Source organism: Lolium rigidum, chromosome 2 (assembly GCF_022539505.1).
Source record: "Lolium rigidum isolate FL_2022 chromosome 2, APGP_CSIRO_Lrig_0.1, whole genome shotgun sequence".
In the NCBI taxonomy this organism is placed as follows: domain Eukaryota; kingdom Viridiplantae; phylum Streptophyta; class Magnoliopsida; order Poales; family Poaceae; genus Lolium; species Lolium rigidum.
In genome coordinates, this window is record NC_061509.1 from 19,292,372 (window position 1) to 19,316,940 (window position 24,569).

At 43.4% G+C, this 24,569-nt stretch overlaps 2 protein-coding genes and 1 long non-coding RNA gene across 4 annotated transcripts in view; all 3 read left to right on the forward strand.

Moving 5' to 3' along the window:
- LOC124689296 (putative F-box/LRR-repeat protein At5g02700) overlaps positions 1–23,603 on the forward strand; it is a 43,523-nt gene extending 19,920 nt beyond the window's left edge. Inside the window, exons 2-4 of the mRNA XM_047222851.1 lie at positions 22,977–23,111; positions 23,214–23,376; positions 23,455–23,603. Of these exons, the coding sequence (XP_047078807.1) occupies positions 22,977–23,111; positions 23,214–23,376; positions 23,455–23,579 (423 nt within the window). The 3' untranslated portion in view covers positions 23,580–23,603. The remainder of the gene's footprint in view (positions 1–22,976; positions 23,112–23,213; positions 23,377–23,454) is intronic.
- Positions 14,306–15,122, forward strand: LOC124691384. The gene is made up of 3 exons (XR_006998932.1): positions 14,306–14,542; positions 14,662–14,757; positions 15,078–15,122. It is a non-coding gene; the product is annotated as an uncharacterized LOC124691384 (long non-coding RNA).
- On the forward strand, positions 17,759–21,217 carry LOC124691383. 2 transcript variants are annotated; one of them, XM_047224666.1, is made up of 4 exons: positions 17,759–17,885; positions 19,841–20,046; positions 20,614–20,682; positions 20,803–21,217. In XM_047224666.1, exons 2-4 carry the CDS (start codon positions 19,870–19,872, stop codon positions 21,001–21,003), a joined length of 447 nt encoding a protein of 148 aa, XP_047080622.1. In that variant the 5' UTR covers positions 17,759–17,885; positions 19,841–19,869; the 3' UTR covers positions 21,004–21,217. The 2 variants fall into 2 exon arrangements, with proteins under 2 accessions (XP_047080622.1, XP_047080621.1); XM_047224665.1 differs by lacking the exon at positions 17,759–17,885 and adding an exon at positions 19,473–19,527.
- Positions 23,604–24,569: the final 966 nt, after the last annotated feature.

A 24,569-nucleotide genomic window follows, 5' to 3' on the forward strand; every position in this document is an offset into this window, starting at 1 on the left:
GCGGATTGGGTGGGCTTTGATTTTTCCGGATCTAAGGCGGAATCTTCGCTAGGAAGTTCCAGCCGTCTCGAGATCGGATCTTCGCGACTCGCGTCCCGCTCGGCGGCGGTCGCGTCGGCGCTACTTACTGCGTGGGTTTCCGTCGGAATCGATGGTTTCCCCGATGAAGATGTGTATGCCGCCAACTCGGGACGATGGAGAGCTTGATGGGGTCGGTTTTAGCCGGAATCCAACACTCATCCGGAGGGACGATCGGCAGATTTCCGGCGTAAAGGACACGCCCCACGCCGATGGTGTCGTCGTAGCTTCCCATGGCGGAACCCTCCCGGTTCCGGCCTCCGGACGCCGCAGGCCCCACGGTGGGCGCCAACCGTCGTTGCCTAATCGACGGAACCTCGGAGGAGGGATCCTCACGAGGGGAGAAGAAGTAGGGGCCATAGGGCGGAGTGCACACGGGACGGTGGTACGCGAGTTACCCGGCTTCGGAACACCCGCACGATGACGGGGCCTACTCGCCGCTTGTCCGGAATTATCCGGGCGCTTTCGCGTTGTTACAATGAGTTGTGGTTGTCGCTCTAGGGCTCCCGGGATCCGGCTTATAAAGGCGCACGGATCTAGGGTTTACATGGAGAGTCCTAGCCGGATTACGCACAGCCTAAATACAAGTACAATATGTTGCCGTGCACGTCACGGATCCGCCTTCCATATACGTCGTACTCGGATCCGGTTCCTCACGGGCTTCCATGGATCCGGGTTACTCCTATGTCGCGCACGGATCCGGCCTCGCTGATCCCGGGCCGGACTTCTTCCTTCATGATCAACAAGCAATCGGGCCGCCCGATGGGCCACATGCCTCATCACCGTCTGTGGGCCACCCGGGCTTGCCGGATCTAGGCACTGTCGATGGTACACCTATGAAGTATACCCACAACAGGAGTAGTTCTCCATCGAGGCTAAGGGGCTGTACCTGTAGCTATGTGGTTAATCTCTCTCCCTATGTACTTCAATACAATGATCTCATGAGCTGCCTTACATGATTGATATTCATACGAGTTTTGTATCACTATTCATCTATGTTACTCTAGTGATGTTATTAAAGTACTCTATTCCTCCTCCACGGTGTAATGGTGACAGTGTGTGCATCGTGTAGTACTTGGCGTAGGTTATGATTTAATCTCTTGTAGATTATGAAGTTAATTATTGCTATGATAGTATTGATGTGATCTATGCCTCCTTCATAGTGTGATGGTGACAGTGTGCATGCTATGTTAGTACTTGGTGTAATTGCAATGATCTATCATGCACTCTAAGGTTATTTAAATATGAACATCGAATATTGTGGAGCTTGTTAACTCCGGCATTGAGGGTTCGTGTAATCCTACACAATTAGTGGTGTTCATCATCCAACAAGAGAGTGTAGAGTATAGCATTTATCTATTCTGTTATGTGATCAATGTTGAGAGTGTCCACTAGTGAAAGTAAGATCCCTAGGCCTTGTTTCCAAATACTGCTATCACTGCTTGTTTACTGTTTTACTGCATCTCTACTGCCTGCAATATCACCACCATCAACCACACGCCAGTTGTAGCAGCAAGCTATTTTCTGGTACCGTTACTACTGCTCATATTCATTCATACCACTTGTATTTCACTATCTCTTCGCCGAACTAGTGCACCTATACATCTGACAAGTATATTAGGTGTGTTGGGGACACAAGAGACTTCTTGCTTTGTGGTTGCAGGGTTGCTTGAGAGGGATATCTTTGACCTCTTCCTCCCTGAGTTCGATAAACCTTGGGTGATCCACTTAAGGGAAAACTTGATGATGTTCTATGATACGTCCAAAACGTATCTACTTTCCCGAACACTTTTGCTATTGTTTTGCCTCTAATTTGTGTATTTTGGATGCAACTAACACGGACTAACGCTGTTTTCAGCAGAACTGTTCTGGTGTCTTGTTTTTGTGCAGAAATCCAACTTTCAGGAAAATCCTCGGATCCAGAAGACTCATGGAGCCAGAAGGGCAAGCCAGGTGGAGGCCCGAGGGCCCCACACCATAGGGCAGCGCGGCCCAAGAGGGGCGCGCGCGGCCCTAGCGTGTGGCCCCCTGATGCGTGTAGTTGACACGTCCGTTGGGAACCCCAAGAGGAAGGTGTGATGCGCACAGCGGCAAGTTTCCCTCAGTAAGAAACCAAGGTTTAATCGAACCAGTAGGGAGTCAAGAAGCACGTTGAAGGTTGATGGCGGCGGGATGTAGTGCGGCGCAACACCGGAGATTCCGGCGCCAACGTGGAACCCGCACAACACAACCAAAGTACTTTGCCCCAACGAAACAAGTGAGGTTGTCAATCTCACCGAGCTTGCTCGTAACAAAGGATTAACCGTATTGTGTGGAAGATGATTGTTTGCAAGAACACAAGTAAAGAACAAGTATTGCGAGCAGATTTGTATTTCAAGTATAAAAGAATGGACCGGGGTCCACAGCTCACTAGAGGTGTCTCTCCCATAAGATAAAAGCATGTTGGGTGAACAAATTACGATCGGGCAATTGACAAATAGAGAGGGCATAACAATGCACATACATGTCATGATAAATATAGTGAGATTTAATTGGGCATTACGACAAAATACATAGACCGCTATCCAAGCATGCATCTATGCCTAAAAAGTCCACCTTCGAGTTATCATCCGAACCCCTTCCGAGTATTAAGTTGCAAAACAAACGTACAATTGCATTAAGTATGGTGCGTAATGTAATCAATAACTACATCCTCGGACATAGCATCAATGTTTTATCCCTAGTGGCAACAACACATCCATAACCTTAGGGGTTTCTGTCACTCCCCAGCATTCACGGAGACATGAACCCACTATCGAGCATAAATACTCCCTCTTGTAGTTAATAGCGAAAACTTGGCCGCAGACTCTACTAATAACGGAGAGCATGCAAGATCTTAAACAACACATAGGTAATAACTTGATAATTAACATAACATAGTATTCTCTATCCATCGGATCCCGACAAACACAACATATAGCATTACAGATAGATGATTTTGATCATGTTAGGCAGCTCACAAGATCCAACAATGAAGCACAATGAGGAGAAGACAACCATCTAGCTACTGCTATGGACCCATAGTCCACGGGTGAACTACTCACTCATCACTCCGGAGGCGACCATGGCGGTGAAGAGTCCTCCGGGAGATGAATCCCTCTCCGGCAGGGTGCCGGAGGAGATCTCCGTAATCCCCCGAGATGGGATTGGCGGCGGCGGCGTCTCCGGAAGGTTTTCCGTATCGTGGCTCTCGCATGCGGGGGTTTCGCGACGGAGGCTTCAAGTAGGCGGAAGGGCAGGTCAGGGGGCCACACGAGGGCCCCACACCACAGGTCGGCGCGGCCAAGGGCCAGGCCGCGGTGCCCTAGGGTTTGGCCGCCTCGTGGCCCCACTTCGTCTCCTCTTCGGTCTTCTGGAAGCTACGTGGCAAAATAGGACCCTGGGCGTTGATTTCGTCCAATTCCGAGAATATTTCGTTACTAGGATTTACGAAACCAAAAACAGCTAGAAACGAAGAATCGGCTCTTCGGCATCTTGTTAATAGGTTAGTTCCAGAAAATGCACGAATATGACATAAAGTGTGCATAAAACATGTAGATATCATCAATAATGTGGCATGGAACATAAGAAATTATCGATACGTCGGAGACGTATCACCCCCTCGGCTGGCCTCCGGCGCCCTCCTCTGGACTACTTAAGGGGATTCGATCTAAAAATCGCGACCAAGAAGTCGAAGTCGCCAGAAACCCTCCAGAACGCCGCCACATCGCGAAACTCCGTCTCGGGAGCCAGAAGTCTCCGTTCTGGCACTCCGCCGGGACGGGGAATTGGAGGAGATCATCGCCATCATCACCACCGACGCCTCTCCATCGACCGACAATGTTTCCCCCATCCATGTGTGAGTAATTCCCCCGCTGTAGGCTGAAGGGGATGGTAGGGATTGGATGAGATTGGTCATGTAATAGCATAAGATTGTTAGGGCATAGTGCCTAGTGTCCGTAATTGGTACTTTGATGATATTGTTGCAACTTGTTGTGCTTAATGCTTGTCACTAGGGCCCGAGTGCCATGATCTCAGATCTGAACATGTTATTGTTTCATCATGATATTCATTGTTTTATGATCTTACCTGCAAGTTGTATACGCATGTCGCTGTCCGGAACCAAAGGCCCCGAAGTGACGAAATCGGGACAACCGGAGGGGATGGTAGTGATGTGAGGATCACATGTGTTCACGGAGTGTTAATGCTTTGCTCCGGTACTCTATTAAAAGGAGTACCTTAATATCCAGAGAGATTCCCTTGAGGCCCGGCTGCCACCTACTGGTAGGACAAAAGATGTTGTGCAAGTTTCTCATTGCGAGCACGTACGACTATATATGGAACACATGCCTATTGATTGCTTTGTACTTGGACACCGTTTTATTATTATCCGCAAATGCCCTCGCTTTGATTGTTACATGAGTTTCTCTCATCCATGCAACACCCGTTATCCGTCCCCGTGCCTACGTATTTTAATCCTCGCTCGTTTACTAAAATCACTACTGCTTGTCTTTGTTACTCCGTCGTTGTTATTTCACTATCGCTATCGCTATAAAACTCGTTACTACTCGATAAACTCTTGCGAGCAAGTCTCGTTTCCGAGTGCGACTGAATTGACAACTCCGCTGTTAAGGCTTTCAAGTATTCTTTGTCTCCCCTTGTGTCGAATCAATAAATTGGGTTTTACTTCCAGCGAAGACTGTTGCGATCCCCTATACTTGTGGGTCATCATTCTACAAACCTCTGCTCTTGGAGGCCCAACACTCTCTACAAGAATAGGAACACCCGTAGATATCAAGCTATTTTCTGGCGCCGTTGCCGGGGAACGAAGGAAAGCTACACCATTTCCTCCCTCGTCAACTTCGCGCCAGTCTGGACAGCATCAAGTATTTTCTGGCGCCGTTGCCGGGGAGAAAAGGTAAAAGGTACTCACACTCCGGATCTTGGCTACCAAGATATTTTCCGGCGCCGTTGTACTCGAAGCTATTTCCTTTAGATCCTGCAATTGCATCTTTTTGTTTCTTGTTTTACACTAGTTTGACATAATGGAAAGCAACAGTGAGCTTTTAAAATTATTTCCTGAGCTAAGACATGGATGGTTTGATGCGAAAATTAAAAAACACATGGAACATATTAGTATGAATACTTTGAACACCATTGTTGCTAATGATATGGAAAATTCTAAGCTTGGGGAAGCTGGTTTTGATGAGCTTGATATTTTTAGTCCCCCAAGCATTGAGGAGAAAATTTACTTTGATGATACTTTGCCTCCTATTTATGATGATTATAATGATAGTGGTCTTTTGGTGCCGCCTGTTATGGAGGATAGATTTGATTATGATTACAATATGCCTCCTATATTTGATGATGAGAATAATAATGATAGCTACTTTGTTGAATTTGCTCCCACTACAACAAATAAAATTGATTATGCTTATGTTGGGAGTAGTAATAATTTTATGTATGAGACTCATGATAAGAATGCTTTATGTGATAGTTATATTGTTGAGTTTGCTCATGATGCTACTGAAAATCTTTATGAGAGAGGAAAATATGGTTGTAGAAATTTTCATGTTACTAAAACACCTCTCTATGTGCTGAAATTTTTGAAGCTACACTTGTTTTATCTTCCTATGCTTGTCACTTTACTCTTCATGAACTTGTTTATTTACAAGATTCCTTTTCATAGGAAGCATGTTAGACTTAAATGTGTTTTGAATTTGCCTATTGATGCTCTCTTTTGCTCCAAATACTATTTCTTGCGAGTGCATCATTAAAACTGCTGAGCCCATCTTAATGGCTATAAAGAAAGAACTTCTTGGGAGATAACCCATGTGTTTATTTTACTACAGTAATTTTGTTTTATATTTGTGTCTTGGAAGTTGTTACTACTGTAGCAACCTCTCCTTAGCTTTATTTTATTGTATTGTTGTGCCAAGTAAAGTCTTTGATAGCAAGGTTGATACTAGATTTGGATTACTCGCGCGTAAACAGCATTTCTTGTCGTCACGAATTTGGGCAGGGTTCTCTCGTAGGTAACTCAGAAAAATCTGCAAATTTACGTGCGTGATCCTCGGATATGTACGCAACTTTCATTCAATTTGAGCATTTTCATTTGAGCAAGTCTCGGTGCCTCTTAGAAATTCGTCTTTACGGACTGTTCTGTTTTGACAGATTCTGTCTTTTATTTCGCATTGCCTGTTTTGCTATGCTTGATGGAATTTTCTATTCCATTAACTTTCAGTAGGTTTTAGCAATGTCCAGAAGTGTTAAGAATGATTGTGTCACCTCTGAACATGTGAATTTTGATTATGCACTAACCCTCTAATGAGTTGTTTTGAGTTTGGTGTGGAAGAAGTTTTCAAGGGTCAAGAGAGGAGGATGATACAATATGATTAAGAAGAGTGAAAAGTCTAAGCTTGGGGATGCCCCGGTGGTTCATCCCTGCATATTTCAAGAAGACTCAAGCATATAAGCTTCGGGATGCCCAAGGCATCCCCTTCTTCATCGACAAAATTATCAGGTCACTTCTCTTGAAACTATATTTTTATTCGGTCACATCTTATGTACTTTACTCGGAGCGTCTGTTTGTTTGTTTTTATTTTTGTTTTGTTTGAATAAATGCTTGTGTGGGAGAGAGACACGCTCCGCTGGTTCATATGAACACATGTGTTCTTAGCTTTACTTTTAGTATTCATGGCGAAGGTTGAAACTGTTTCGTTAATTGTTGTATGGTTGGAAACGGGAAATGCTACATGTGGTAATTGGTATGATGTCTTGAATAATTTGATACTTGGCAATTTTTATGCTCATGTTTAAGCTCTTGCATCATATAATTTGCACCTATTAGTGAAGAAATACATAGAGCTTGTTAAAATTTGGTTTGCATGATTGGTCTCTCTAAGGTCTAGATATTTTCTAGTAAGTGTTTGAAAAACAAGGAAGACAATGTATAGTCTTATAATGCTTGCAATATGTTCTTATGTGAGTTTTGCTGTACCGGTTCATACTTGTGTTTGTTTCAAATAGCCTTGCTAGCCTAAGCCTTGTACTGAGAGGGAATACTTCTCGTGCATCCAAATCCTTGAGCCAAAAACTATGCCATTTGTGTCCACCATACCTACCTACTATGTGGTATTTCCTGCCATTCCAAGTAAATACTTCATGTGCTACCTTTGAACCTTCAAAATGCTTCTCAATTTGTGTTAATGTTTTATAGCTCATGAGGAAGTATGTGGTGTTTATCTTTCAACCTTGTCATTTACTCTTGACAGACTTTCATAATGGACTAGTGGAACATCCGCTTATCCAATAATTTTGCAAAAAGAGCTGGCAATGGGGTTCCCAGTCCCGATTAATCAAACTTCATTAATAATTCTCTTCACATGTTTTGCTCCGATTCATCAGTAAGCAACTTAATTTTGCAAATAGACACTCCTCCATGGTATGAGATTGATGGAAGGCACCCGAGGATTCGGTTAGCCATGGCTTGTGTAAGCAAAGGTTGGGGGGAGTGTCACCCTTAATAAAACTAAAGTACATGTGTAAACAAAAGAGAAGAGAGATGATCTACCTTGCTGGTAGAGATAACGTCCTTCATGGGAGCCGCTCTTGAAAGTCTGGTTGGCGAGGTAGTTAGAGTGCCCACTACCATTCGTTGACAACAACAAACACCTCTCAAAATTTTACTTTTATGCTCTCTATATGATTTCAAAACTTAAAAAGCTCTAGCACATGATTTAATCCCTGCTTCCCTCTGCGAAGGGCAATTCTTTTACTTTTATGTTGAGTCAGTTTACTTACTTCCTTCCACCTTAGAAGCAAACACTTGTGTTAACTGTGCATTGATTCTTACATGCTTACTTATTGCACTTGTTATATTGCTTTGCATTGACAACTATCCATGAGATATACATGTTACAAGTTGAAAGCAACCGCTGAAAATTAATCTTCCTTTGTGTTGCTTCAATGCCTTTACTTTGAATTTATTGCTTTATGAGTTAACTCTTATGCAAGACTTATCGATGCTTGTCTCGAAAGTACTATTCATGAAAAGTCTTTGCTATATGATTCAATTGTTTAACCATTGTATTTACCATTGCTTTGAATCGATGCATTCATCTCATATGCTTTAAAATAGTATGATTAAGATCATGTTGGTAGCATGTCACTTCGGAAATTATCTTTGTTATCGTTTACCTACTCGAGGACGAGTAGGAACTAAACTTGGGGATGCTGATACGTCTCCGACGTATCGATAATTTCTTATGTTCCATGCTTGTTTTATGACAATACCTACATGTTTTGTTCACACTTTATGATGATTTTGTGCGTTTTCCGGAACTAACCTATTGACGAGATGCCGAAGTGCCAGTTCCTGTTTTCTGCTGTTTTTGGTTTCAAAAATCCTAGTAAGGAAATATTCTCGGAATTGGACGAAATCAACGCCCAGCATCTTATAATTGGACGAATCTTCCAGAACACCCGAGAGCCACCAGAGGGGGGCCACAGGGCCCCCAGATGATAGGCCGGCGCGGCCAGGGGGTGGGCCGCGCCCCCCTATTGTGTCGCCACCTCGTCAGCCTTCCGACTCCGCCTCTTCGCCTATTTAAAGGTCCCTGACCTAAATCTTCGATACGGAAAAGCCACGATACGAGAAACCTTCCAGAGCCGCCGCCATCGCGAAGCCAAGATCTGGGGGACAGGACTCTCTGTTTCGGCACGCCGCCGGGACGGGGAAGTGCCCCCGGAAGGCATCTCCATCGACACCATCGCCATCTTCATCACCGCTGCTGTCTCCCATGAGGAGGGAGTAGTTCTCCATCGAGGCTAAGGGGCTGTACCGGTAGCTATGTGGTTAATCTCTCTCCCTATGTACTTCAATACAATGATCTCATGAGCTGCCTTACATGATTGAGATTCATATGAGTTTTGTATCACTATTCATCTATGTTACTCTAGTGATGTTATTAAAGTACTCTATTCCTCCTCCACGGTGTAATGGTGACAAGTGTGTGCATCGTGTAGTACTTGGCGAAGGTTATGATTGTAATCTCTTGTAGATTATGAAGTTAATTATTGCTATGATAGTATTGATGTGATCTATGCCTCCTTCATAGTGTGATGGTGACAGTGTGCATGCTATGTTAGTACTTGGTGTAATTGCAATGATCTATCATGCACTCTAAGGTTATTTAAATATGAACATCGAATATTGTGGAGCTTGTTAACTCCGGCATTGAGGGTTCGTGTAATCCTACACAATTAGTGGTGTTCATCATCCAACAAGAGAGTGTAGAGTATAGCATTTATCTATTCTGTTATGTGATCAATGTTGAGAGTGTCCACTAGTGAAAGTAAGATCCCTAGGCCTTGTTTCCAAATACTGCTATCACTGCTTGTTTACTGTTTTACTGCATCTCTACTGCCTGCAATATCACCACCATCAACCGCACGCCAGTTGTAGCAGCAAGCTATTTTCTGGTACCGTTACTACTGCTCATATTCATTCATACCACTTGTATTTCACTATCTCTTCGCCGAACTAGTGCACCTATACATCTGACAAGTGTATTAGGTGTGTTGGAGACACAAGAGACTTCTTGCTTTGTGGTTGCAGGGTTGCTTGAGAGGGATATCTTTGACCTCTTCCTCCCTAAGTTTGATAAACCTTGGGTGATCCACTTAAGGGAAAACTTGCTGCTGTTCTACAAACCTCTGCTCTTGGAGGCCCAACACTGTCTACAAGAATAGAAGCACCCGTAGACATCAGTGACCATCTCGTGGAGACGCCACCACCTTTAGGTTCGCCGTCTCACGCTGCTTCGGTGGGGCATATTTGCGCGTGTGCGGGAGGCCCAGAACCTCATCGCCGTTACTCGCTAGCGAGTCCTCCGGCGTGTTGACGTGATGGTGAGACTGGTGGTTTGTTTGACCCGGTCAACTGCCAACAAGGCAGCTGACCTGGACCAGACCCCACCTGTCTGTCTCTAGGGCTAGGTATGAACCGGTACATTTAGATTTTTACCTTATTTCAAATTCCAGAAAAATGCTGAAACTTTGTAAAATCATATAAATTCATTATAACTCAGAAAAATGCAAATAATATATCAAAATGCTCACACAAATAAACTCTATTCAAATAAAATATAAAATAAAAATGTGTGTCAAAATAAAAATTCACTTATTTTAACCTTATTAATTATGTCATTTCATTTATTTAAAACACAATTTGAATTCAATAATTAGTGAAGTTTCAAAATTAAATTTTAACTATTCAGTAACTAATTAAAATGATAAGATTAATTTTCTTTATCATAATTGCATTCACTTAAATATTAGTGATAATTCATAAACCCTAATTTGCATATTACTATTTTTCTATTCTCTTTAAATAGTAATAACTCAGGAAAATATTAAAAGCCAATATTATTTTGGTAGCCCAACAGTTGTTTACTTAAACATCTTAAGTCAACAAGTTAAATACTTTAAACCTAATAACAATTATTAAACCCTGATTCTTAATTAAACCTAAATAAGAATTACTCTAATTATTAAATCTTGTAAAAATTAATAAAATGTTAAACCATTACTAATTTTGATTCAAAGTAATTAGTAACCACAACTCTATTACCAATCATCATTTTTGGAGTTGTACCATAATTTAGAAACCCTAGTTTCAATTTGAGTAAGACCTTGATTCCATTATTTCATGTGATCATCTCAAATTGTTTCAATTCTAAAACCCTAAAGATTTAACCCATGTGATCATTCCACTTTAGAAGCAACTCTAAAACCCTAGTTTTGTGTCACATGTGATCATGTGAGATTTACTTAACATATAGAACCCTAATAAGCAACAATTGAATGCATGCTCAGGATCCACTAGCATAAACCAAGTCACATGAGATTATCATTTCATGTCCATATTCTTAATTAAAACCTATATGATTCACTAGTATCACCTAAGTATAAACCCTAACTTGTTAATTGAATTAGTACCATTGATCACTACTCCTATATACCATACCATTAAGATCAACCTCAACCATCAAACCCTAGTAGAACTATAATGATGAACCCTAGTACCAACCTTGTGTAGCAATTCACAACACATGCTCCTATTCCACTAAACCCTACTTAAAAAGTAATAAACCACTTAGCTTGGCAACCATTAGAGATTACTTAGTTAAGTAGATGTGAAGTCATAGTAAAACCTAACTCATAGCAACACCTTGACCATCATTCTTTGATATGATATCCATAATCAACCATAGTAATAAACCTGCTAATACTTGCTACATATAGACCAATTCTATTTAAAAACCCAACTAATCCCTATTAGTGAAACTAAATGAACCCAATAGTAAAACCTAAAGTTACATAGCTCCTATGTATAGTAGTTCATATTCTTATTTAACATGTTCTTTAAAAGTTATTCTTTTGAAGTACAAATGTCAATCAAACCTTAGAAGCCCTAATCCTTCTTTGTAATACTCATTATTTCTTAAACAACATGTTCTTCAAAAGTTATTCTTTTGAAGTATAGTATAAGTAATCATCAACCATGTTCTCTAGAACTTAAAATTGACAATTGTTCTTTATATATTATTCCACCACTATTATTTATGTGTATGATTGTTATTATGTCTTATATCACTTGGTTATGATGCTAATATAACCAAACCCTAATAAAGAACCTTGATTGAGAACCATTCTAAAAGTGCAACCAACCCTAAAGAAATCTTTACAACTCATACATCCTAAATCATCGAGGTTAGGTTACGCTCGGGACGATTGCATCTCATACTATGCATTATAGCATTATTGCCAGTTCTTTAAACATTGTCCTTACTGGACGATGATGATATTTCAGCATTTGGACTTCTCACGTATCGAAACTTTTGCCTGCTTAATCTTGCAGTCAAGAAAGGCAAGTTCATCGCTTGCTCATGTCATTTGATTATTTTTATCAAATTATATGCAAAGTACTATACTTATCACTCTTGCATTTAAAAGCAAAGTATTATTTTATAATTATGAATATGACTATGTGGTGGGCAATGGAACCGTGGTATGTGTTGATATGGTGGAGGTTCCATTGCATGGGTACTACTCATCTAGGACTAAGTACCAATGTCGTCCAGTGATTCTAGCGCCGTACATATCCCGTTATCCATAAGATCTACAATGGCTCTGGGGAAGTCAGCTGTATCTTTTCCCTCTCGCATGCCAACGGACTAGTGATAAGGGTTGCCTGGATCGGTCTATCTTTGGTAAAGGTGGGGACATGTGGTCTTGCATGGTCTACCATTAGATATAGGGGAGGGCAGACTTATCATTGGTCTATGAAGGATTGTAAGGGTTGTCCGGATCGGTCTATATATGGTGTATAGGACGGGGCACATAAAATTGTTCGGATCGGTCAACCTTATCGGTATAGGGGAGAACAAGTGCTTGCGTTGGTCTACCCATATGATATAGGGGAGGACAGACTTACAAAAGGGTGGGTCTGCGAGGTCGCGGAGAAGGCAGTGATTGGCTTGGTTCTTATATCGGGCCTCACACCAAAGGAAGTGTGGACGAGGATATACTCTCGGCCGGCAACAAGGATAAGTTCTCTTATGGGGTAAAGTAACGCACCTCTGCGAGAGGGTATCAAAATTGTGACTTGTCACTCCACTGTTCGGGAAGGGAGCTGCGAACGCGGCAGGAAAGGAACTCCACGAAGTTCTGTTCAACTCTGTGAAGACCGACGGGCATAGTTTTCAGAATAAAATAAACCTTTTGAAGAAATGTTTATGAAAACTTGCATTGGCCTATGACTTTCCGGTCCGTGGGCTGTAGCTAGTGCATGATACACCTATTTCCTAATATGAACTTGCTGAGTACGCTCGTACTCATTCCCTCCCATTTGAACCCCCTTCTTAGATCAAGGCACCGAAGGAGAAACTACCAGTGGAACTCGAAGACAAAGGAGTCAACTGCAACAAGATGAAGAATCCAATCAAAGAAGTCAATGGAGTCAACTTCTGCATCAGCTATAATGAAAACCTAGACTAGTAATAGAAGGGAACCTTTCCCTAATCCTAGCACCTAAGTAGCTAGATGTCTATAGCAAGCCAAGTAGCTGTTAAACTGGAGTTAGCAATAAGATAGACTACGAGTCGTTCTTCTGGAGCTTTATTTGAAGTTTTACCTCACTGTAAAGTAGGAGGCTGTGTTGATCTTATGTAAACAGTTTGTGTGTACTTCTATAGACATACCTTGGACTCGTTTATGTTTCTGTTGTACCACTCTGAGAGATGTAATATGAGTGGAACGGTGTTTCACTTGTGTTATATGTCAACGACTTGTGTACTACACCATGCAGTGGTACGCTGGGTAATTTCAGCTGGTATCAGAGCAAATGCTTTGACCCTAGGATTAAAACCCTTTAAAGGAGACCTATAGGTTTTGGTAGTGTCTATAGGAAGTATCTTAGCTAATACAACTATGTTAAGACAATTATGTTAAGTCAACTATGCTAAACCAGCTATTCTTTAACATATCTTGTACATTCTGCATAAAATAAATTGTGAATGGATGGTTCACGGTTGTTAACATGCAGCGTCTCAGGTGGTAAGCTCAAAAGTTATCACTTAACAGGGTACACTGCGATCGCCACTCTGGTAGTCTGCACTTAATAATTTGCTCTTATGGCGATAGAAGTGTTAGAGCATCTCGACCGGTCCTCCCCAAAAAAGTGCCGGTATGCACGCCGGCAGCAGGCTATGGGGAGCGCCGGCTGCATGCACTTAACATTTGGGGACCGCGGCTCACACCAATTAACCCAATAGAGGCGCCAGCACCATGCATGCACATGCAAGTGGGGACAGAAAAAGTAGGAGAGAGGAGAATCTTTAGAGGACTTTGTCACATGCAAGTGGAGCACATGCAACTTTTCAGCAGAAATTGGATGCCGGCGCTCCCAATCGGCTCCCTTCACGAAGGGATTGCTACTGGCGTGCCGGCGCTTTTATTGGGGTCTAAAAATGGCCGGCGGTTTTTCGAGACCGCCGGTGTGGACAGTTTCTCTCTCTAGAATCCCCAAAGAGCTATTGGGAGGGCCGGTGGAGATGCTCTTACAACGGTGGTGCATGTGTTTTCTTAATAAGGACTGTTTACTGCTCTCTAGTTGCTACTCTGAATATCTAAGGCGATACATTTACTGCTTTAATAATTTGTTCTTCTGGTCACTAGAGATCGATTGTGTTTTCGCATATATTACAAAGCTATAGATTTGAGTTAGATTTTTTCATATTGACAATAAACTTAGATGTCAATGTATAATGACTTTTAGAAGTTAACACAGATCATTGAAGAAGATATCAAAAAATTTCATGTTCACTCCCATTTTCTCCCTATCCTGGAGGAGAAATCCCATCACAAGAAGAAATATGCCAAGGTCTGCATTAATGTTTGGGGTTGCTTGTATTTCCCTAAACTTTTCACATAATTAAATAATTATTGGAGATGAAAGTGCTATTCTGCTCTCATAAGTACATGACACTTTGTACCTTGCAGGTTGTGTCAAACTTACCATTCAATGTCAGCACTGAAGTTGTCAAACAAATCCTCCCAATGGGGGATGTTTTCTCTGTCATGGTGCTTATGCTTCAGGTTTCAATCACCTCAACCTTTCCAACTAATTACGTGCCAATGTTGGTTCAGAAGATATTGATGTTTTTTATTTCTTGCTTCATTACGATGTATTTTAGTTTTGTATTTTAGAAAGACTCCTTATTTATGTTTACCTATCTGTTTTGAACATGGTAAAAAAAACTACGCATCTTTTTTTTCTTCTACTACCACTTCTGATGAACTTTTTTGTTCGATTTTCCTTCCTACGGGTGTGTGTGGTTCTGTTTAGTCTTCAGCATTTACGGGCGATCCAGTACACATTTAATAGAAAGTTTCATCTTAGCAATTCTTCATTTCAGGATGAAACAGCGCTACGCCTTGCAAACGCTGCAATACAAACACCTAAGTACCGACCTATCAATGTATTTGTGAATTTTTACTCTGGTAAGAGGGTCTCCCTTTAGGCCTACCTTTTTGAAAACTTCATATCACCTGAGTACCGTCCAGGATTACCAGTTGGCTTACTCTTTTATTCTCTTTGTATAAATAATTCATGCTTCTATACATCCTTTTTCCCCTTTCTTGAGGGGGGCTTCATCTGCATTCTGCAAAAAAAAAAATGTTTCGCAGCACCAGTGCACTCAGCAGTGCCTTGCATGGATAATCATGGTGATTGTGCTCCATCTTCGAAAGCAATAACAATATGCATGTCGTGATTTTGTTCGCGCAGGAATCTCAGGGTTTTCCTTACTGCAGATGACATGTACGCAAGAATGAACATACGCAGTGATTATGTGTATACAACCTCTTGTACCGATCTTGGCAAAATGGAGGCTGCAATGTAGAGACCAAAGGTGTCTGTCAGGGCAACCTTTGACCAGGCAAAGATGCTTGCTACATTGTAAATTGCCAATGCTATTCATGTGTGCTGACGCAGATATATGTATTGTTGTATTTCGGGTTAAACTTTGAGTTGAAACTGCACCAAAAAGATGTAGATATTCATGTTGAGCACAAAACTCTGTTGACATTCTGGCCGAGAGTGCTCTTTTGATTATTGCTATTATCTTTGCTGGTATTAATATATGTAATGCTAGTAAAACACTATCTTCCAGGCCACTAGGATTTTCCTGTGATTTCGGTGTGTTGGATTGTTTCGTTTCAGTTTTATATGTAAACAATGCTCAAAGCTACTTGCTTGCACTCTTAGGATCAGCTTGTGGTTAAATTGTACTGTCTTGTGCTTATTCTACAATATGATATGGAAAATTAGCCATGAAATAGGTAAAAATGGTCAAACAGACGCTTAAATAGGTTAAGGGCCCTTTCGATTTGAAGGGCCGTTTGGTTCAAGAATTTTTATAGGAATTTTGGAGTATTCTATCATAAGGAATTTTCCCTATAAAGTTTTTTCATATAGGAAATTTGTCTTTTTTACACAGGTCACAAAAAAAGTCGGTTTCTGGTGAAAAAACTTTGCAGGCACATCCGATGGGCAGGTACACGCACATTTTTTCCTGATTCATTTATACTAATAAACACGTTTAAAATGTGTTTTAAATAAAGGAAGCATATGCATTCGAGATCCAAAAGGCCACGTTCGCTTTTGACCCCCTTCTTTTTAGGAAACCGCTCCATATCCGGCGACCGATCCGGTGCGGGCGATCGGTCGTGCCTCTGGCGCGTCCCCTCCCGTAACTTGGCCCATCTTCTTCTAGTCCACTAGCTGTCTGCTTGATTGCCCCGCCCGTAACTTGGCCTAAGCCAGTTTTGCTAAAAAAAGAATCTAGATAGAGGCCCGCGTCGATGCTTTATTTCTTGTTAGCTTCTTTATTTTTGCTGGAACCAAATGATTTTATTGTGGTAATCGTTTGTTATTTTATTAAAATAGATTATGTTTTGTTGTTGTAAATGAAACTGGAGCAAAAAAACGGTTACCACAATAAAATAAGTGAGTGAGTTGCCCCCGCACTTTTAGTCAGGATATATTGTTTAGAAAGGTTAAATTGCAACCTCACCTCATCCCATATTCCCTAATACAAGTGGAAAATTTCAAAAACTCACTTACAAGGAGCACGTAATTCAAGGACTAAGTTGACTTAAACGCTCTATTTGGGTATAAATTTCGTTTCTTCTCGGGACATCAATAATATCCTGCAAAATGTCAAATTGTAACCCCATTTCACCGCAGGATATTATACGCCGCCCATCTAGCACTGCTGCCCATCTGTAACAAAAATGGAGTTCGGCCGGTTGCGGGGAAGATTCCATCGATTCCGTCGATTTGGGGCATTCCCAGATGAGGCTGTCAACGGGGAGGAAGAAGAGGACGTGGTGGAGCTTGGTAGATGGTAGGGGAAGCTAGGGAATGCGTGGAGCAGCGGGGCGATGCATGGCCGGGCTTGGGTTTCGCGAACTCGCGCGCGAGTGCACACAACCAGCGGCGCCGACCCTAACTCCTGCACCGCGCGTGGCCCTGCTTCTTGGGTGCGATTCGGTGACCGAAAATAGCGTTGCTGCGGCCAGCGAGGAGGCCTTGGCTGGAGCGGGGCGCGGGGTGCGGCGGCCCATCTCGCCGGAGGAAACAAGGGCGCAAGCAGGAGGACAACCTTATCCCGTTAGCACTTTTGCGTTTTAGCCCTTTTTTGTTTTTTATTATTCAAAATAATCTTTATGTACAAACGGTGGCTTACAGGTAGGACCCACTAGTTGCCACATCATCATAAACATCGTTGACCGTAGATGAGCCTCTCGGCTGAATTCAGTGACAATAGAACGTGTATTCCTGTGTACGGTGATGGATGCGGGCTGCGCCATGTATTTTACTCCTCTAGAAATCGTGCAATGAAATGAAAATTTCCCAGTTTTAATATCTTATACTGTATTACTCTATAATACAAACATAGTTACTAGATATGTTTGATAAAAAAACAATCATCAAACTATCGTGCCAAAAACAACTAAGAATATCACCTGCATGTCGGACACGGTCGCTTCCAGTTCACAACCCACCGGCCATGCCCCAATCTGGCTGCTACCCTCACCCGCCCCCCTCGTCCAGTCCCCGTCTCCGCCCCCTCGTCCCTGTCCCCCGCTCCCATCGCCGCCGGGTCCGAGCCAGCCACCCCGACGAAACTAGGGTTTCGCCCTCTACCTCCGCTCCCAAGGTACCAATCACGACCTCTCGCTCCCTCGCCACACTTCTCTAGGGCGCGCGCGGTGCTCGTTTGCGTTTCCCCCCTGGATCTGGCGCTCGTGTAGGCGAAGCCCCCAGAGCTCAGATCTGGCGATTTTTTGACCACCTAGGGTTCTAGCTGAGATTGGTTTTGTAGCTTCGGACTCCGTCGCGTCTAGTGACTGGACCTCTGGGAGGATACTGTGCGGCACGAGTCTGCCCGGGAGCTCGTGCTGTGCTATGCATTTGAACTCACTTATTTTCCGTATTTTTTACCTCCTCAAATCCGAGTTTCTAAGAATTGAATAAAGTAGGGCCGAGTCCGCTAAACAGGCACCCGTCACGAGAACTGCGTGGTGTTCGAACTGCGAATTGCTTGCTTGTTGTGGTTGGTTGGTTGGTTGGTTGGTTGGGGCTAAGTAAAGGTACAACAACACTTGCCGTTGTTGTGGTTGGTTACCCGATTCGGTGTTGTACTTTCCTCTAGTTTGTTAGAATGGTTGTTGGTGTTTGGAGTTCAGTCTACTTAATCATTGGCGTATTTACATTATACTCGAGTGAAGTGTGCTTTTGTGGTTGTACCATGTGGTTTGCTATATTAATATAGCGGGGCCGAAGCCTATTTCGAGGAGTGTGCTTTTGTTGTTACTTGTATTATTATGAATAAGAAAGGTAGTGGTAGATTTTTTACCGTCCTTTTGCTGGTGTACTGTCTGATCAGTAGCTGCTCTTAGTGTCTGGTTTTCGTTTAGTTCTGGGCAGCCCTTTATTTGTGCTGATGCTTCTGTAAGAAGACTGTAATCTTTGATGATTGGTTGGTGTGAGTCTCTAATTCCACATGGTTGCTGTTTACTTAATTTCCCCCAGTAATACTATTAGGCGTGCTTAAGCAATTTCGGTTTGACTTAAAGGGGTAAAGAGTGTTATGAATCTTTGGCGCGTTTGTTAAAGTACATGTATTGGTAATACGTATTTTTTTAGCTCCATACTAACTTTAAGCTACTCCACTTTTCTGCACTCAAATTTTAAGTAACCAAATATCCCTAGAGATTTTCAATGGGAGCACTGATTGGCATCAAAGTTTAAAATAGCCGGCCGGAGGGACTCGACGCTACAGCTACGGCCTTTAAACGCTAAGATGAAAAAATCCGCTATTAGCCCCAAAAATCGGCTATTAACGCTAAAAACGGGGAAAAAAAATAGCGGCTAAGGCTGCCGCGCAGGGCCCAAAATAATTGGCCCAAAATTTCGTTTCGCGGTGTTTGGCGTTGTTTTGCGCGGCCCAAACCCAGCATAGAAGTGCCCGAAGCCGAACCCTAGCGAAATATCCTCATTCTCTTCTCTCCTCGTCGTTCTTGAACAGCAGCGCGACCATGGCGGCGCGTGCGACCATGGCGGCGCGTACGGCCCGTCGTCGGTAGCTCCTGCGGCCAGCCGTGCTTGCTCCCTCCCCCTGGCATCCCTAGCTCCCCTGATTGGATCAAGCCGTTCCTTCCCTGAGCCCTGACTGCTGATGCTACCCCCGGCCGCGCATCCAGTACTCTTCGATCTGCTGCTAGCCTGTTATCACGGACGCTTCACCAGCCTCCACCCTTCCGTCTACTGCTGCTCCCTACCACAGGCAACGATGTCAAGTAAGTGCTGCTCGATTTGTACTTCTGTAGCTTGTACGTACCTTACTAGAGAAAGGGGAATCCGTTCTGGTAGATTTGTAGGTGTGAAATTGTTCTCCATATGTTGCTGGTAGCTGGTAGATGACGTGAATCTTGTCAATAATCTATCGATCTAGCATACAATGGACTAGCATTCCATGTTTAATTTTCTCTTCTTCAGATGGACTAGTATACGATGTATGTGCAGTATAGTTGATATGGAATTTATTTTGTTTGGGTTAGAGTATGTGCAGTATATAGTTGACATGGATTAATTTTGTTTGCAATATATCAGAACTGGTTCCGAGAGAGAGCAAAGGAGAGATGCGGGGAGTCGGAGGCCCGTTGCTCACCGTCAGCGATCTCCTCAGCGACCTCGCCGTCGACGGAGGCGACGACCACCTCGACGGCGGCGGCGGAGACGCATCTGTACCCTCATCCCCGTTGGCAGCGCAGCAGGTTGAGGAGGCCGACCCGTCCCACCTCCAAGGGCTCTTCGAGGTGAGGGTACCCTTCGTCTCCTCGTTCCTAATTTCGTACGCATCTGTTGATTCACCCGTCGTGTTGTTTCTTGCGCCTTCGAATTCACTCTCGGAATATTGCATCTAGCCATTGATTTCTTTCCCTGAGTCTCCATGAGCTACTCAATTGTTCTGGGTGAAGGATCCTGCTACCGTATATTGATATGGATTGTACAAAAAGGTCCACTCCCATATTTCATATTTCATATTTCATACTAAAGTAAATAGATGCAGGGATTGATTAAGGTGGACTGATCTTAGTAAAGTTAAGTTCATATTTCATATGCTGTTTTAGGTTACTTCACGTCGTCTTCACCCATTGTGGCCAGCATAACAGAGTGCTGAATTATTGATGTGCTTGTCATGTTTGTTGTTTGCTAATCCCTGAAGTGAGTGTTTATCAATAGAAAGGAAGGGCCCACAAACAGGCCATAAAAAGCTGTTTTGTTCATCAATTCAATGTGGTGTGCTACTCTGTTACTGTTATTCCTGGCTATCTCGGCTCAGTTCAGAAATGTAATCGATTTGCGTGTTCATCATTAATCAGGAAGACTATGACAATCTGATGAAGTCACTACAGGAGAATGACCCTTCATGGCCCTCCTTGATGCTGAAGGTATGGCTCTCGCCTTCCCTGTCGTTTCCCATGTGCCATGCCCTGTGGTTATCTACTGCAATTCATATCCGAATGAAAAATAACAACTCTGCTCCCCATTCTCTGTACCTCAAACCCTAGTTGTGCACAGCGTTGAAGACCTCAGATAAGCTGCTGGGCTGCGCGAACGCGAAGGCGCGACAGCTGCTGGAGAAGGTGGAGGCGCTGGAGCAAGTGCTAGAGAAGGGAGATCACACGGTGGGAGCGATTTTAGAGGGTCTCCAGAACGCGCAACTTAAGGGTGATAGCAGGACTTCGAAATCAAATGCACCTAGCAAGTAGTGTTGCGCTGTTGCAGCTGTTGTGTTTGGTTTATGCAAATCAGAAGGGTTGTCACTGTCTTTTTGATGTAAAAGGGCTACGCGTTGGTATCTTCATGAGTTTGGACAGTGCGTGTATGCTTTATGTCTCGGCATTGTTGGAATTTCGGTGTTCCCCTGTCATAGATTTGGTGAAACGACTCAGCATCGTTTATGTTCCACCCATTTGCTTGTCATTTCTTCATTTGGTTTGCTTTGTTTCCGGCAGGATAGTTGCTATAAAAAAAACATGCCATTCCAAGGTACTTCCGTTATCTCTCGTCAGGGGTTTCTGTAGAATCCTGAGGTTTGTTGTTAATAGTAGTATGAGCATAACCCAGAGACGGGTAAACTCATGCAACTGAGATTGGGAAGTAGAGTAATCATGTGCGTATCAATAGTCCAGGTATCTCCGTTGTCGATTATTTTTCTGTTCGTTGCGAGTTGCCACGAGTGCAAAGCGAGCGATGCGGCCATTGCCAACTGACACAGTGGTCACACGACTTCATGGCTTGGATGCATTTCTCACATGGAATTTCCGTGTTCTTTTTGGGCACCTTTGATTCAATGTGAAATATGGGAGTGGACCTTTTTGTACAATCCATATCAATATACGGTAGCAGGATCCTTCACCCAGAACAATTGAGTAGCTCATGGAGACTCAGGGAAAGAAATCAATGGCTAGATGCAATATTCCGAGAGTGAATTCGAAGGCGCAAGAACGAGGAGACGAAGGGTACCCTCACCTCGAAGAGCCGTTGGAGGTGGGACGGGTCGGCCTCCTCAACCTGCTGCGCTGCCAACGGGGATGATGGTACAGATGCGTCTCCGCCGCCGCCGTCGAGGTGGTCGTCGCCTCCGTCGACGGCGAGGTCGCTGAGGAGATCGCTGACGGTGAGCAACGGGCCTCCGACTCCCCGCATCTCTCCTTTGCTCTCTCTCGGAACCAGTTCCTGATATATTGCAAACAAAATTAATCCATGTCAACTATATACTGCACATACTCTAACCCAAACAAAATAAATTCCATATCAACTATACTGCACATACATCGTATACTAGTCCATCTGAAGAAGGGAAAATTAAACATGGAATGCTAGTCCATTGTATGCTAGATCGATAGATTATTGACAAGATTCACGTCATCTACCAGCTACCAGCAACATATGGAGAACAATTTCACACCTACAAATCTACCAGAACGGATTCCCCTTTCTCTAGTAAGGTACGTACAAGCTACAGAAGTACAAATCGAGCAGCACTTACTTGACATCGTTGCCTGTGGTAGGGAGCAGCAGTAAACGGAAGGGTGGAGGCTGGTGAAGCGTCCGTGGTAGCAGGCTAGCAGCAGATCGAAGAGTACTGGATGCGCGGCCGGGGGTAGCAGCAGTCAGGGCTCAGGGAAGGAACGGCTTGATCCAATCAGGGGAGCTAGGGATGCCAGGGGGAGGGAGCAAGCACGGCTGGCCGCAGGAGCTACCGACGACGGGCCGTACGCGCCGCCATGGTCGCGCTGCTGTTCAAGAACGACGAGGAGAGAAGAGAATGAGGATATTTTGCTAGGGTTCGGCTTCGGGCACTTCTATGCTGGGTTTGGGCCGCGCAAAACAACGCCAAACACCGCGAAACGAAATTTTGGGCCAATTATTTTGGGCCCTGCGCGGCAGCCTTAGCCGCTATTTTTTTTCCCCGTTTTTAGCGTTAATAGCGGATTTTTGGGGCTAATAGCGGATTTTTTCATCTTAGCGTTTAAAGGGCGTAGCTGTAGCGTCAAGTCCCTCCGGCCGGCTATAGCCGGCTATAGCCGCGCTATAGCCAGCTATTTTAAACTTTGCTCACCGGACTTCCACAATATACGGATCTTCCAGGTAGCTGCCACAACCAACATTCGCCATTCTAAGTTCTAACATACAAATAATTATTATCTTCTGATGTTCACTGTTTTTTCTTCTTCAGGGAATTAGCCCAGTTAGCTCGGCAAACTCAATGCACACATTGAAGGTTTTGGCTCTCAGGTCTTCCGGCCATGGACTGCACACAGTTCTTAACGTTCTCAGGGGGTTCCCTTGCTTGGAAAGGCTCTATGTTATTGTTAGCACTCATCTTTGCTTGCTTGCTTTGAATGGATGGTTTGGTTGACATATTATCTAGTCTACTTAGCTGTAACATATGCTTCTTCTTTCTATTTTGCAGTTTTACAAACACCATGAGATGGATAAGAAAAGCGAGGCTTGGCACGACCCACTATTTCCAATCGAATGCCTTCAGACCTATCTAAGAAAGGTGGTGTTCAAGTCATACGTAGGCTATGACGAGCAGCAGGTTGGCTTTGCGAGGTTCTTTGTTTTGAATGCGAGAGTGCTAAACAAAATGGAGTTTGAAGGATATGGCGACTACAACAACGAATCGGTGGCTCGTCAAGGCGTGCTGCTACAAGTGGAAAACAGAGCTTCCCGAGATGCTCAATTTGAATTCAGGAGTAATTGTTATTGGACTGATAGCCAGATCAACAAGTGTATCCATGATTTCTCAGTAGCCGACCCCTTCAGACATCCATAGACAGGGTTGGAGCCTGAAGATTATACTATATGTAGACGGTGTTGATGCCTGAAGATTCTACTGCCCTCCACACATATGCCTGCTCTATTTCAGGTCTAAAGTTTCTCAGTAATTCTTGTAGCTTATGAACTCACCCCTGTTAAAACTGCACGTGATATTTTTTGGATGCTAAATTTTACTGCTGAAAAGTTCTAATGTGCAGGGATGATAAAAAAAGTGTGCAAAGTTGTAGCTGTGAGGGAGCTGGTAATCCAGCTGCCAAAACACCTCTTGCCCTGTACAACTTGGTCCTAAGCTGGGCAAGAAACGCATGTTTGTGTTGCTAACTGAGTTGTCTTTTCAGTAATATGTACAACTACTATCTGAAGTTTAGTTGGTGATAATATTCTTTGCGTGCGCACACATTTGTTTGATGCTTTTTCTAGTTAGTGTTAGGTTGAATTTTTTATGCGCTACTCATCATGTCTCTGCCTGCAACGGAAACATGATTCGGTTTGAACCCGTGCTAATGTCCCCTATCCTAAACAAGATCATAAATAAGAGTCCAGAGCTGCTTAACGTATTCTTGCTTGCTATATTGCTGAAGTTTGAATTTACTGAAATGAAAGTGATTGCATCCTTGTACAAATTTGCAAGTAAATGGAACAGACATAACATTGGACTAGGAAAGGACCTTGGGCTTTGGCTGGGATACTGGTGTATATTTGTAACTAGAGAATAAGTATTTCTTGTCATCTTTGTTGCTTGCAAAACCGGATTTTTGCTGGATCTTTTATCCTCTTAAGTAAAATAGGTTTGAGATCCATAAGAGCACGACATCAGTTTCGATGGAATTGACATCATTTCGTTGCTGGCCATGCATGCCTCTTTCCTATACACATGAGAGAATCAGCAGGAAACCTTGTGTGAGTTCTGGTAAATCAGTAGCAAGGGAAAATGTTTTCTAGGCCACTGGTACTTTTTGAATGGTAGGCCACAACCACAAGTATG